General features: G+C 48.7%; 1 protein-coding gene across 1 annotated transcript in view; it reads right to left on the bottom strand.

Moving 5' to 3' along the window:
- Window positions 1-677: 677 nt before the first annotated feature.
- The window catches only part of DOC2B (double C2 domain beta), a 124188-nt gene continuing 109910 nt past the window's right edge, over window positions 678-14955 (bottom strand). The window contains exons 7-9 of the mRNA XM_053367862.1: window positions 4693-4774; window positions 2598-2694; window positions 678-1417 (exon numbers count right to left, since the gene is read on the bottom strand). Of these exons, the coding sequence (XP_053223837.1) occupies window positions 1281-1417; window positions 2598-2694; window positions 4693-4774 (316 nt within the window). The 3' untranslated portion in view covers window positions 678-1280. The remainder of the gene's footprint in view (window positions 1418-2597; window positions 2695-4692; window positions 4775-14955) is intronic.

Below are 14955 nucleotides of genomic sequence, written 5' to 3'. Positions count from 1 at the left end.
AGAGAACTGTAATAGCCAAACAAGGAAGGCTTCCAGTTTCTCAGGTGTGTTAGCTGCACAAAAGTCAGGCCTCTGATCTCCCTGCTTGGATAATTCTCTGAAAACCAGCGAGAAGCCTTTGACAATTCTTCAGCGGCCTCTCTCGTTTTCTCTTAACAGGGAAGAGGCCGAGGAAGATGAGGGTTCAAGAAGGTAGCGGTCGCCTCAGGTGAGCGACACAGCCCTTTGTGTTGTGGGTTGACAGTTTATGTTTTGAGCAGATTGTCAAACACAGCGGCATGGAAGCTGCAGCCCTCAAGACATTGCGCTCCAACTCCCAGAGCATCTGCTTATCGTGGAGATGTCCCCTAGGTTCAATCCCCAATGATAGGGCTGGGGAAAAAGACTCCCTGTAGGAAACCCCCAGAAAGTTGCTGCCAGTCCGTGCAGAGAACACTGAGCTGAATGGACCAACAGTCTGGGTATAAGGCAGCCTCTTACACTTTTAGGTCCCAGCATGGCCAGTGGTCTGGGGAGCGATGGGAGCTGGAACCCAAAAGCATCTTGAGGGCCACAGCTTCTTCACCGCTTATCTAGCAGGACGGCTGAAATACTTCAGAGCAAAATTGAAAACAAACCACCCTCTGCCCACCCCCTACCCCGTCTCCCGCACATACACACCAAGGACAGACAACAGCTAGAGATGTCACCGAGTATCTCTTAATTCGGAGATTCAACAAAACACTTTGCATCAGTTACATATTACAAAAAAACCAAATGAAAAGAGGAAGAGCGAAAACCCCTTACCCATGTATCTATGTATCTATATTACTATATATTTGTGCATTCATGTTGCCACTGTGTTCACAAGGCAGCAAGGACTGAATCCAGAATATCAAAGAAGTCACAGATCTAATGCATGCAGCCCTCTGGACCAACCCACCCCACCCCCAAACACACACGCACACACACACAGAGAAAACCAACTTGCTGCAAGAGTAAATTCAAGGCATCCCAGAGAAATCTGTAGGACTGAAGCTTGCAAACAACAGGAAATAACAAGTTGTTGTGGGTTGTTTTTTGTGGTTTTTTAAGGGGGGGGCGTGTAGCAGTGTCAAATAGTTCCCTGCAAATTGGCCATAGCTGGGACCTTCCAAGCAAGGCCCGCCCCCTCTCAATCCTTGCCAAGATGGGATCCCTCCCGTGGCATGAAGTAAACAGGAAATCCGAAGGCAGCCGTTGTTCCTTGGCCAGGGTTGTGTGCTATGCTCTTCCCAGGTATCTGGGGTGTGTCTGTGAGGTCAATCGCTGAGGAGAGCCCCCGGCAACTCGTTTGTGAGCGTGTGCCAGTGCTCAATCTTCTTATCCTTGTTTTTTAAGCAGTCAAACCAGTGCTTCAGGCGCTCCCCTTTGGCATTGATCCCAAGCACCACGCCACCTGAGGGAGACAAATGAGAGACAAATGGGCAGGCAGAACCTGGTGGCTGTTTATGCATCCCCTCCCCCCAAAAAGGATCAATACAAAATTTGGATTTGCATTATTGTGTTATAAGAATTTTAAGGTCCCCATTGTCTCTTTCCTCACAAATCCTGTCTTAAGGGCACATTCAAGATATGAACAGGGTGTGAGCCTGTGGCCTGTGATCTAGATTCAGGAATTCAGTAGTTACAAAAGAGGGGCCAAAACCCAGATAATACAATCAGGTAACTTGCCAGACAGGAGATAAACAACGCACTCGGATTTCTGTTGTAGACCGCCTTTTCTGTGATATAGGTATGATGTATTGGGAGAGGTGGTCCTGGGCTACTACACCCCTTCTGTGATGTATGTACGATGTTTCTGTGGGTGGTCTGGAGTTGGAGGGTGGGCAAATCACCCAAATCATGGTTTACCCCTGTAGTCTTCTAAAAACTGTGTGTATATTGGCTGTGGCTTCCTCTTTCAAGGAGGAAGGAGATAGCTCAGAGTATGAGACTCTTAATCTCAGGGTTGCGGGTTCGAGTCCCATGTTCGAGTCCTGAACTGCAGATTCCCACACTGCTGGGGTTGGTCTAGATAATTCTCGTGGTCCCTTCCAATTCTGCAATTCTGCGAATGGGGGAACAGACCAAATTCTCACCTCCTGGACTAAGAACATGGAACCAAGACATAATTATTCTTCAGTTTTTGTACTTCTCCAAGTTTTGCAACATAGATTCTTGGCTCAGAAGAACTGCACCAGAATGCGTTGCAAAATATGAATTTCAGGGGGCCAATGCGGGTATTGAAATAAACTCTGTATTCAACATACTATTTTGTGATCAGATACATACAAGTATGTATTGAAATACAAATTTTTGTATGGATATTTTTTGGTATGGATTTTTTTTTAAATTACAGATTAATATGGAAATGGGATGGAAGAGGTTTAAGAATAAACACAGGTGAAATTGTCACGCACTGGGAAATTAAATTGACAAGAGCTGAGCCCTCTATCCCTCGTGGGAAGATATTTAGTGGGAATCTGTGCAATCTGCTGTAAAGGTCATGCTGAATCCAGGTGACATTTAACAGTCCAGTGCCTTGACAATTAAACTATCAAAGCTTTGCAGGCCTCCCTTGGGAACCTCAGACTCACCAATAAAGTCGTTTGATTTGCCAATGTCATAGTCCCACACCGTCACCTCTAAGGTCTTCTTCGCCAAGTCACCGTGCTTAATCTCGTAGCAAAATTCCTGCAGTGGAAAGGGAATAAACTTGTATTCAGGATGTGTTTCCAAACTTCTCACTCCAATCGTCCAGCACTCTTTCAATGAACCAGAGCTGCAAACTTGGTGGTGCACTGGAGAAATTGCAGTTTGCAGGGGGTGCTGGTTGGTGCCAATTGGGGCTGATAGTGTGAAAGTCGGGAGCCCAAACAGGAGGCGGCGCCAGTGTGCTGGGGACTTTTTAGTTTAGAGACAAGGTGAGTAAGAGTCAACCTGATAGAAGTTTCTAAAATTACACATGGAATTTAAAAAGTGGATAATTTTATTTTATTTTTTTATCCTTCGTAATGCTAGAACTTGGGAACACCCAACGAAGCTGAATGTTGGAAGAATCAGGGCACAGAATAGACAGTCCTCTTCATGCAGCACATAGTTAATCTGTGGAACTCCCTCCCACAAGGAGGTAGTGATGACCACCAACCTAAGTGGCTTTAAAAGAGCATCAGACAAATTCATGGAGGAGAAGGCTATTGCTAAACTATGGAACTCACTGCCACAGGATGCCTCTGCTCTGCTTCCACGGTCAGAGGCAGCAATCCTTCTGAATACCATTTGCTGGAAACCACAGGAGGGGAAAGTTCTCTTGTGCTCGAATCCTGCCTGTGGGTTTCCCATCTGGCTGGTGTGATAGGAATTTTGAGGTCTTAGATATATGTTAAATGTTCAGAAGTGTACCATCCAAGCACGTACATAGATCAGCACAGGAAGACCGACCTGAAACCGTTTTTGATTCCCAAACCTCAAATATTTCTCTGCAAGGTCAGAGTGGGAAACCTCCCCATTGCTTCTTTCCTCACAAATCCTGTCTTAAGGGCACATTTAAGATATGAATAGGGTGTGAGCCTGTGACCTGACTAAGTATTTATCATTTCAAAAGACTGGCCAGGCTCCCCAGGCAATCCAATCAAGTGACCATTAAGCAGGTAACCTGTGTCAGACAGAGAAACAAGTCACTCAGATTTCTGCTGTGGACCGCCTTTTCTGTGATGTAGGTATGATGTATCTGGGGGGTGGTCTTAGGTTGCACCCCTTCCGTGATGTATGTATGATGTATGGAGGGGTGGCCTTGAGCTCCAGGACGGGCAATTTAAAATGTCTATATAAGGCCTTGCGCGCCATTGTTCTGGGTTCCTCCTCCCTCCTGCGTGTGGTGAGTGAGGACCCTGTTGCAACAGATCAATAAAGATCAGGCTTACTAGCTGCTTTGCTTCTCAATATTCTCTGGTTGGCCTCTGTTATTTTCTCCTACCAATAGGGAACCTACATAAGGACTCTATATGGGCTCTTGGATACCCCATAAGGGGGAAAAGGGCAGATTTTTGTTTACAACACTGTCCACTGTGAGAACAGGATGCTGGACTAGATGGGCCATTGGCCTGATCCAGCAGTCTCCTCTTATGTTCTTAAGTTCAGTGTCAAGCAAGGGCCAACTCATTTTCACTTGGTGCCCATTTTCCTATCTGCTAAGGAGGAGGAATCTGACATGCAGTACCAACCCCCTGGACTGGTTTTAAGTGGGAATGCATGCAGTTGGATATTGGCTGAGAGCAGATGTGGGTTGGTGGGGCAGTGCCCCCTTCACCCTGACAGAGAAATGGTGGCCCTCCAGATGGTGTTGGACTCCAACTCCCAGCAACCAGCACGGCTAGTGCCCAGGGATTGTGGGAGTTGTAGTCTAGTGGCATCTGAAGGGCTGCCGGTATTCCATACCCCTGGAAGAAATAAAATATGAGGAGCCTGGCATTTTGCTTGTTGCTAAGCTCACCACAGCAGCACTCCAGACCTGCTTCCTTCAGCGCTTCAAGACTAGGGATGGGATGTCCTCAGTCTGAAACTTTGGAGACCAAAGTATTGAGCTGGGTGGACCAATGGTCAGAATGTGTCACCTTCCTACGTCCCTTCATTTAGGGCCTTTTCCACCTCCCATAGATCTGTAACAAACACCTGAAACCAGAGTGACTTTACCTCATTGAATTCAGGATTGAGTGTTTTCTTCTTCACCGCCGTCTTGTGTTTAGATTTCTTGTCTTCGTCCGGTTTCAAGTACCTGCAAGTGAAACCACACGCCGACGTATATTCTAGCCGTTATCCACATTGCAGGTTAAATAAAAATTAGCAACAGGCATAAACAGAGCACACACACACACAAAATCTAGGGCTGGGCAACATCCACTTTTCAACATTGCGATTGTTATAAGAATTCCAAGGTCCCAAATATAAAATAAACATTCATAAATGTACAAGGCGAACGCATACGTAAGTATATAAACCACGTGTCTGAAATAGTAAAGGTAAAGGTACCCCTGCCTGTACGGGCCAGTCGTGTCCGACTCTGGGGTTGCGCGCCCAACTCGCTTAAGAGGCCGGGGGCCAGCGCTGTCCGAAGACACTTCCGGGTCACGTGGCCAGCGTGACAAGCTGCATCTGGCGAGCCAGCGCAGCACACGGAAACACTATTTACCTTCCCGCTAGTAAGCGGTCCCTATTTATCTACTTGCACCCGGGGGTGCTTTCGAACTGCTAGGTTGGCAGGCGCTGGGACCGAGCAACGGGAGCGCACCCCGCCATGGGGATTTGAACCGCCGACCTGATGATCGGCAAGTCCTAGGTGCTGAGGTTTTACCCACAGCGCCACCCGCGTCCTCGTCTGAAATAGTACAGGAGAGCAATCCTGAAGCCATTTTGACTCTCCCAAACCATTTTGACTCTCCCAAATTGACTTCAAATATTTCTCTGCAAGGGAAGCCTCTCCATGGTCTTTTGCTTACCTGTCTTAAGGGCATATTTGTGTATGAATAGGGTGAGCCTGTGACCTGGATTCAGGAATTAAAATATTTACCATCACAAGAGAATGCCCAGGCTGCCCAGGAAATGCAATCAGTGACCATTAACAGGATTTCTGCTGGAGGAAATCCTCTTTCTGTGAGGTATGTATGATGTTTTTGGGGTGGTCTTGAGCTTACAGGGTGGGCAATTTCATATGTCTATATAAGGGCTTGCGCACCTTGGTTTTGGGTTCCTCCTCCCTCCTGCATGCGGTGAGTGAGGACCCCGTTGCAACAGTTTAATATAAAGATCAGGCTTACTAGCCGCTTTGCTTCTCAATATTCTCTAGTTAGCCTCTGTTATTTTCTCCTACTGATAGGGAACCCACTTAAGGACTCTATTCAGGGTCTGGAATACCCCATAAGGGAAAAGTAGCAGTTTCCCCCCCTATAACACAATGCATCACCAGCTAAACATCCTGATATCGTGATGCATTGTTCTTGCTCCTCCAGCACCCAGAGTGCAGAGGAATGAATGAGCAGCCTTGGCCCCAGTCTTGGCGGGAGCAACAGCAGTTTCACCCCAGAGCCCCAGGACCGATGGAGCTTGTTTCTCCAGAAGTGGAGGGACTCAGGAGCGACAGCGGTTTCACCTGCAATATACCGCTGGGTAAAGGCACCATTGAGGATGCGGGTGGCGCTGTGGGTTAAACCACAGAGCCTAGGGCTTGTCGATTGTAAGGTCGGCGGTTTGAATCCCCGCGACGGGGTGAGTTCCCATTGCTCGGTCCCTGCTCCTGCCAACCTAGCAGTTCGAAAGCACGTCAAAGTGCAAGTAGATAAATAGGTACCGCTCCAGCGGGAAGGTAAACGGTGTTTCCATGCGCTGCTCTGGTTCACCAGAAGCGGTTTAGTCATGCTGGCCACATGACCCAGAAGCTGTACGCCGGCTCCCTTGGCCAATAAAGCGAGATGAGCGCCGCAACCCCAGAGTTGGCCACGACTGGGCCTAATGGTCAGGGGTCCCTTTACCTTAAAGGCACCATTGCACTCTGGCCCTCAAACTGGTCCTGGGCGATGTATTGACACATCACCCAGACCTAGTACAATCAGAAATTGTTAACAGAAATAACTGAAAAACTCCAAATGGTGCCGTCTGAAGGTGCTTTCTCCACCTCGCCTAATGGCGGGGCCAGGTGCCAGAGCTGCAGGGTGGGTGGGTGGGAATTAGGTTACTTTGGAGAATAAGCAGATGTCTCTGAGAGGCACTTAACAAGCAAAGATTTGGATTAGGCGGGGAGAGAGAGGAGAACGGGTGATGGTTTTTCATCCATGAAACCTAATTAGGAGTATCAAAGCAGGAGGGGTGTTGTGTACGGAAAGTGGGCATGTGTGTGTGCCCGCCTGCTGCACAACGTACGGACCTCAAGGCCTGGCCTGGATCATTTCAAGGAAGAGATCCCGAGCTGTCAGCCAGCTGGCCGAGGCCTTTGGAGTTAACAGCCACCAGGATATCTCCACGGCTGTAAAACAGGGCTGGGTTGGAGTTTCTGGCCAGACCGGTTCTCGGGACTCTTCCCACACCACACTCCTCCTCAGGCCACGCCTCTCAACCCAGGCCACGCCCCTAACTGGCCCTGCTTCACATCCTTCTTGAGTGTCTTTGCCTGGATGGAAAAACATCCTTGAACTCTGATCTTTGCTTGTCTGGAGGGAGGACAGAAGTTCTTTGCGTGCAGAAACTAGCCTACTGTTGTGATAAGAATTTAAAGGTCTTCTTTTTGTTGTTGTTTAGTTGTTTAGTCGTGTCCGACTCTTCGTGACCCCCTGGACCAGAGCACGCCAGGCACTCCTGTCTTCCACTGCCTCCCGCAGTTTGGTCAAACTCATGCTGGTAGCTTCGAGAACACTGTCCAACCATCTCGTCCTCTGTCATCCCCTTCTCCTTGTGCCCTCCATCTTTCCCAACATCAGGGTCTTTTCCAGGGAGGCTTCTCTTCTCATGAGGTGGCCAAAGTATTGGAGCCTCAGCTTCAGGTTCTGTCCTTCCAGTGAGCACTCAGGGCTGATTTCCTTCAGAATGGAGAGGTTTGATCTTCTTGCAGTCCATGGGACTCTCAAGAGTCTCCTCCAGCACCATAATTCAAAAGCATCAATTCCTCGGCGATCAGCCTTCTTTATGGTCCAGCTCTCACTTCCATATATCACTACTGGGAAAACCATAGCTTTTACTATACGGACCTTAGATATGTATTAAATGTTCATAGATGTACCAACCAAGCACGTACATAGATCAACACAGGAAGACTGACCTGAAACCATTTTTGATTCCCAAACTGACCAAAGTTTTCCCTGCAAGGAGGAAGGGGGGTGTCAGGGAGCCTTCCCATTGTCTCAGGAATTGAGTAATCAGCATTTTAATGGGTGACAGACTATCAGGAAAGGCAATCAGATAACCTGGCAGACAGGAAAAAACAACATTCAAATTTCTGTTTTAGGCCACCTTTTCTGTAATGTTGGTATGTGGAGGGTGGTCTTGGCTTACACCCCTTCTGTGATGTATGTATGATGTATGGAGGGGTGGTCTTGAGCTCCAGGGCAGGGAATTTAAAATGTCTATATAAGGGCAGGCACACCTTGGTTCTGGGTCCTCCTTTCCTGCATGTGAGGGGAGCACCCTATTCCAACAGATCAATAAAGATCAGGCTTACTAGCTGCTTTGCTTCTCAATATTCTCTGGTTGGCCTCTGTTCTTTTCTCCTACCAATAGGGAACCTACCTAAGGACTCTATATGGGCTCTTGGGTATCCCATAAGGGAAAAGGGCAACTTTTGTTTACAACCCTGTACAAAAGCCACATTTAACTCCATTGAACTTTTGCCTCTCAGTCCTTTGGAGGTTACGCAGAAGGAAATGCGGCCCCCAGCCTGGATTCCCTCCCCCCCCATGCCTGCTTTATGGGGGAACATGGTAAGTTTTCTTTTACCAGATAAGGCTATCTGGCCAGTACTGCCTACTCTGACAGGCAGCCGCTCGCCAGGGTCTCAGCTGTGGAAGGATTTTTCCTCCACTCTGCTTGGGACCAGAGATGCTTTGAGCTGCAGATCCCAGCAGGGATTGAGCCTGGGACATTCTGCATGCCAAGCAAGTGCTCTGAAATGGGCCCAGCACCTCTCTTTGCTGTGAGGGTCCGGTGGTTTCGGAGAGCCTTGTTTGAAAGGATTTCTGCATTTGCTGCTCAGGCGGCAAAGTCCATGCTGCCCAAAAATGCAGAAATGTCAGATGACCCAGAGCCAGGCTGGGATCTGTGAGCAGAAGGAGCCGCTGCCAATCGGGGTAGGAAGTACTGAGCTAGACGGTTAAATCATGAGATGAGAATCATGAGGACTAGAATCTTGGTTCATTTTTTGGGAGAAAGGCCACAGTGGTGGAGGAATTGTTTCACAGGCAGCAGATCCTGGCTTCAATCCCAGGCTGGGGAAAGAGTCCTTGCCTGAAACACTGGAGAGCCTCTGCTGGTCAGCGCAGTCTATCGGGTTGCAAGTCGCCAGATCAGGCTATGCTGATCAACCTTGTACTACCAGACTCTGCCTCTCCTTGGCGCTGCGTTCACGCCCCACTCCAACAATCAGCCCTAAACTTACTTTCTCTCCAAAAACACATTTCTAATGCTATTCTTAGAGTGCTTCCTTTAGCCGGGAAATGCAGAAGCCGGGAGAGATAACTAGGTTTTCTTCAGCATCCTGTGAACTGGCTACGTTGAGTCAATGCTGGTCTTTGAATTCAGCTGCAGGCTGGACTTCCCAGCTGGGATGAAAACCCTTTGCGGACTCCGAGCTACAGAAGGATCTGCCCTAAACGTCTGTCTTGCAAAAGACTCTGGTGAGTTGCTGAGAGAGAGAGTGTTGTTTGATGCCAGAGAACTGAAATAGCCAAACAAAGAAGGCTTCTGGTTTCTCAGGTGTGTTAGCTGCACAAAAAGTCAGGTCCTCCACTTCTTCTGGAGCAATTGGAGGTTCCAGTGAAGAGGATCTGTCTCTGATCTCCCTGCTTGGATAATTCTCTGGAAACCAGTGGTAATTCTTCAAAACAGCCTCTCTCATTTTCTCTTAACAGAGAAGAGGCTGAGGAAGAAGGGGGTTAAAGAAGGTAGCGGTCGCCTCAGGTGAGTGACACAGCCCTTTGCATTGCGTGTTGACCTTTTATATTTTGAACAGATTATCGAACACAGCGGCATGGAAGCTTTGGCCCTCAAAATGCTGACCTCCAACTCCCAGAGCATCTGCTTATCGTGGAGAGGTCCCCCAGGCTCCATCCCCAATGACAGGGTTGGGGGGAAAGACTCCCTGCCTGAAACCTCAGAGCTACTGCCAATCAGTGTATACAACACTGAGCTAGATGGAGGAATCGTCTGGCTCTGTATTCCTAGGGAAATGAGTCTGATGAAAATTGACTTTCTGCTACATGCCCTTTTCTATTAAAAAAGAATTGTGCAAAGATCACTAGGAAAAAAAAGGTTTGAGAGGATGACAGTGTGGTTGGTCCCAGGCAGATGGCTGCGTCGCTCAACAAGGCAGGGAGTGTTTATGAATCTTGGCAGAAAAGCGAGACCTTGATAGTGAGGTGGGATCGCACTCCGAGAAAGAGGGAGGGAGGGGAACCAAATGTGTGAGATTGATGGCAGGGATCCGTGGACACCTCTCCTTTGCGGAAAGGCAGCTGGAGCCGCTTAGTTCAAGGTGGGGGGAGACAACTGTTACGGCTAAAATCTGGGTGCGGGGCTACTCTGCCACCCAGCTCGTCGGACTAAATCCGTGGGTCCCTGCAGAAGAAAATGAGCTCAGCCGGGCACAGGAGCAAACTGCAGAAGATCCAAGTTTATTGCGCAACAGGTTCAAGACGAGATTGAAAAGCGAGAAAGGGGTGACATGAACTTTTGAAACTCCCTCCATGTCCCAGAATACAGTGCAAAATACATCCCAGTTACATCATGAATACATTAAGGAGAGGTTGGGTTACACCGGATTAACATATGGAGGAGGGAGGGGGGAATATGCAGAGCTGGAGATATGCGCAGATAAGCACTTCCTGAGTACCGGTGATGGGAAGACAATGGTCCATGTATGCATAGTCTGCCACCTGGCATTGCCCGGAGGAAAGGCTTGGCAGAGTGATTTGACAGGATTAGGGTCTTGACACCTTACTTGAGGGATTATGGACAGGGGAGGTGTCATGGAGTCCTAGAGAAATTGAGCAAATTGGCACGTTGATTTTCTATGGATTTTATAGATTTTAGTCCCTTTTGACATTGACAATTGGGAATAAATGGATATATTGTAGCGAAGAAGAAGGTGAAGAAGACATGCCCCCCCCTTCCGTAACACAGCGCAGGAGGATGGGCCTTGATCAAAGAAATGATAGTTGTGATAACCACCACAGATAATTGTTGGCATCTGTCTGTCTCAAGAGACAATGGAGTGCACCTCCAGGGGTGAGGTAAAGCAGCACTGAATAATAATAATAATAAATTTTATTTATACCCCGCCTTCCCTGGACAGAGCCGGGCTCAGGGCAGTTAACACCAGTAAAATTGCAGTAAAAACATAATTGGGGGACTAAACCAATTTAAAATACAGGTTAAAATGCAATTTAAAATGCAGCCTCATTTTAAAAGTAGCCCATGGATCAAAACTGTAAGGGGAGGGAAACATAGGGGTCAGATTGAGTCCAAACCAAAGGCCAGGCGGAACAGCTCTGACTTGCAGGCCCTGCGGAAAGATGTCAAGTCCCGCAGGGTCCTAGTCTCTTGTGACAGAGCGTTCCACCACGTCGGGGCCAGTACTGAAAAGGCCCTGGCCCTAGTTGAGACCAATCTAACCACTTTGCGACCTGGCACCTCGAAAATGTTGTCATTTGTGGACCTTAAGGTCCTCTGCGGGGCATACCAGGAGAGGCGGTCTCCCTGGGGTGCAAGCCTGGGCAGTTTGTACGGAGGTCCTGGGCTACCCAGACAACAAGACCCCCACTCTCTACCTTGCTGATGTGATCCAAAGAAAAGCAGAGCAAGATGCATGGTACCAGCTTGGCTGCAGGAGCTGCCAGAAGGAGGCGCCACCCAACCATCATAGGGACTCCCTATGATGTGTAGTGTAGTGTTTATTCCTTAGCCCTTTCTTCTCCTGAAGATACAAAGTAGAGCCTGTATGATCAGGCCAGTGGCCCATCTACTGCAGCATCCTGTTCTCACAGTGGCCAACCTGATATCTCCAATGGGAAGCCCACAAACACTGTCCTTGCAATCCATTCATGACAACAGATGATTGCTCTGGTTATATTCTTAACAAGCCAATCAAAACAACAATAATAAATTATCATTATTATTATTATACTTACAGTCACACCATCATTTATTTGTTTAGTTTAAAAATGTGTAGACCACTCTCTGTACAAAATAACAGGGCGGAGCACTACAAAACAATAATTGTATGGAAGTGAGAGCTGGACCATAAAGAAGGCTGATCGCCGAAGAATTGATGCTTTTGAATTGTGGTGCTGGAGGAGACTCTTGAGAGTCCCATGGACTACAAGAAGATCAAACCTCTCCATTCTGAAGGAAATCAGCCCTGAGTGCTCACTGGAAGGACAGATCCTAAAGCTGAGGCTCCAATACTTTGGCCACCTCATGAGAAGAGAAGACTCCCTAGAAAAGACCCTGATGCTGGGAAAGATGGAGGGCACAAGGAGAAGGGGACGACAGAGGACGAGATGGTGGGACAGTGTTCTCGAAGCTACCAGCATGAGTTTGACCAAACTGCGGGAGGCAGTGGAAGACAGGAGTGCCTGGTGTGCTCTGGTCCATGGGGTCATGAAGAGTCGGACACAACTAAGCAACTAAACAACAAAGCATGTTTATAATTCAGTCATCACAGGTCTTATTATTGTCATGATTATGCTTACAACCCAGTGATCACCCAGTGGTGTAGTGGTTAAGAGCGGTAGTCTTGTAATCTGGTGAACCGTGTTCGCTTCCTCGCTCCTCCACCTGCAGCTGCTGGGTGACCTTGGGCTAGTCACATTTCTCTGAAGTCTCTCAGCCTCACTCACCTCACAGAGTGTTTGTTGTGGGGGAGGAAGGGAAAGGAGAATGTTAGCCGCTTTGAAACTCCTTAAAGGGAGTGAAAGGCGGGATATCAAATCCAAACTCTTCTTCTTCTTCTTATTGTACTCACAACTGATCGCAGGAACATAAATGTTTGAAAAGGTTCACAAGTGATTGGGATGATTGTGTGGAGCGATTCTCAGAGTTCCCTGGGAAGAGGTATAGATTGTTGAACCACTCTGGAAATTGTAGCTCGTTTGAGGGTAATGAAAGTCTCCTAACGACGCTCTGAACCCTTAACAAACTACACTTCGCAGGAATCTTTGGGGGGTGCCATGACTGTTTGGAGTACTATGAAAAGTGCTTAAAATGTATAGTGCAGATGGGGCCCAAAAGACGGGATTCTTGTCCCAGCTGAGCCTCCCTTGGGCATTGAGACCTTGCTGAGCTCTTGTGCATTCCTGTATCCTTGACTTGTCCTTCGATCCCGACTCCCGGCTTGTTCTTCGGTCCTAGCCAGCAGTGCAGTGGCAAATTCAAAAGTGCTGGATCCCTACATCATAGCCACAGCCACACGCCCTGCTAGGATCACACAATAATCTCGTAACTGTACAACAATAATAATTAGTGGGGCCAAATCGACAACTGTACGATGCATGTACAGGAGCAAATGATTTGTGGAGTGCTCCAATATCTTCTTTGGGAGTGACTTGAGCTGTGTTTTCTGCACGGTTCAATTGCGCCTAGCAAAACTTGCACTCCCGAAGTGATTTCATGCTCTTTATTCAGCTCATAGTGGTGAGGAGGAATGAATGAAAGTCCCTTCAAGGTATCTGCTTTATATACATTATTTACACAATGGGCTGCACATGATTGGCTAATTCCGGAATTCTACTGTAAGCCAATCAGGTTGTGGATTCACTTCTATCTGGAGCATGATTGGGTACTTCCTGCCAACCAATCATACTGCTGCATTGTTCTAGGACCAATCAGACTGCTGCATTCTGAATCCTATTGTTCTAGGACCAATCAGACTGCTGCAGTTTGGATCCTATTCAACTCAGTACATAACACCCCTCCCCTCTAAGTTCCAGTCCTGCCCGGGAGGTCGCATTCATAGTCCTCGAGGTACGCTGGCGGCCTACGTGTGCGTTGCGGCCTGGGGTGTTCCCTGGTCCGGGGTTCAGGTTCTGGCTCGTGTTCCAAGGATGCTGGCTGTGATGGGGCTATTTGGTCTGGCGCAACCGGCTCGCTCAATCGTGGTTCTGGTTCCGGTGTCCTTTCGGCCTCGCAGGTCCTCTCTGTATTTACTGATTCTGCCTCTCCTGCTGGCCCCTCGTGCTCTATGGGCCTCACTGCCCCTCTGTTCCCTTGGGACTCCTCTGACCTTTCCTCCTCCTGGTTTTCTCCCGGGAATCGTCGCCGTATCTGGTCGCAGTGGCGGCGCCAGCATTGCCCCCCATCTGTTAGCACCTCGTATGACACGGGGCCAGTGACCCTGGTGACTGTGGCGGGTACCCATGCTGGCGCCAGACAGCCACACCTCTGGTCCTAACTACAGACCCTGCGGTGTCCATCCGTCCATCCTCTGCTCTGGCCATCATGCAAATTGCTGACTCAGCCACTTTGCACCCTGAACTGTGACTCAGCTCAGCTTCCCAGAAAAGATTCCAAATCTAATTACCACTTCCTCCTCCCTCGGAGCAGCCATGGAGATAATTACCCATCAGCCACACAGATGGAACAGATGGACTGCTTCTGGCAGAGTAGCTCAGGTGAGAGGAGCAGCAAAGGCTTCTGCACTATTATTTTTTGGGACAAATCAGCCTAATTACAGACACTCGCAGAAGCAGAAGCTCAGGGCTGGGAAGAAGTGATGGGCAGAGCGGCAAGACCCAACTTTGAATCCCTAAATGGCCACAAAGCTCTCTGGCAGAGGCAGGGGACCCTAGGCTAATCGCTATCTCCTAGCCTGCCCGAGGGACGCAGGTGGCGCTGTGGGTTAAACCACAGAGCCTAGGACTTGCCGATCAGAAGGTCAGCAGTTTGAATCCCTGCGATGGGCTGAGCTCCCGTTGCTCGGTCCCAGCTCCTGCCCACCTAGCAGTTTGAAAGCACGTCAAAGTGCAAGTAGATAAATAGGTACCACTCTGGTGGGAAGGTAAACAGCGTTTCCTGCGGTGCTCTGGTCCGCCAGAAGCGGCTTCGTCATGCTGGCCACATGACCGGGAGCTGTACGCTGGCTCCCTCAGCCAGTAAAGCAAGATGAGCGCTGCAACCCCAGAGTCGGTCACGACTGGACCTAATGGTCAGGGGTCCCTTTACCTTAGCCTGCCCTACCTCACATGGTGGTCGTGGGGAGGA

Source organism: Podarcis raffonei, chromosome 15, assembly GCF_027172205.1.
Source record: "Podarcis raffonei isolate rPodRaf1 chromosome 15, rPodRaf1.pri, whole genome shotgun sequence".
In the NCBI taxonomy this organism is placed as follows: domain Eukaryota; kingdom Metazoa; phylum Chordata; class Lepidosauria; order Squamata; family Lacertidae; genus Podarcis; species Podarcis raffonei.
Note: the sequence above shows the minus strand (reverse complement) of the source record. Positions and strands in the feature narration are given on the sequence as shown.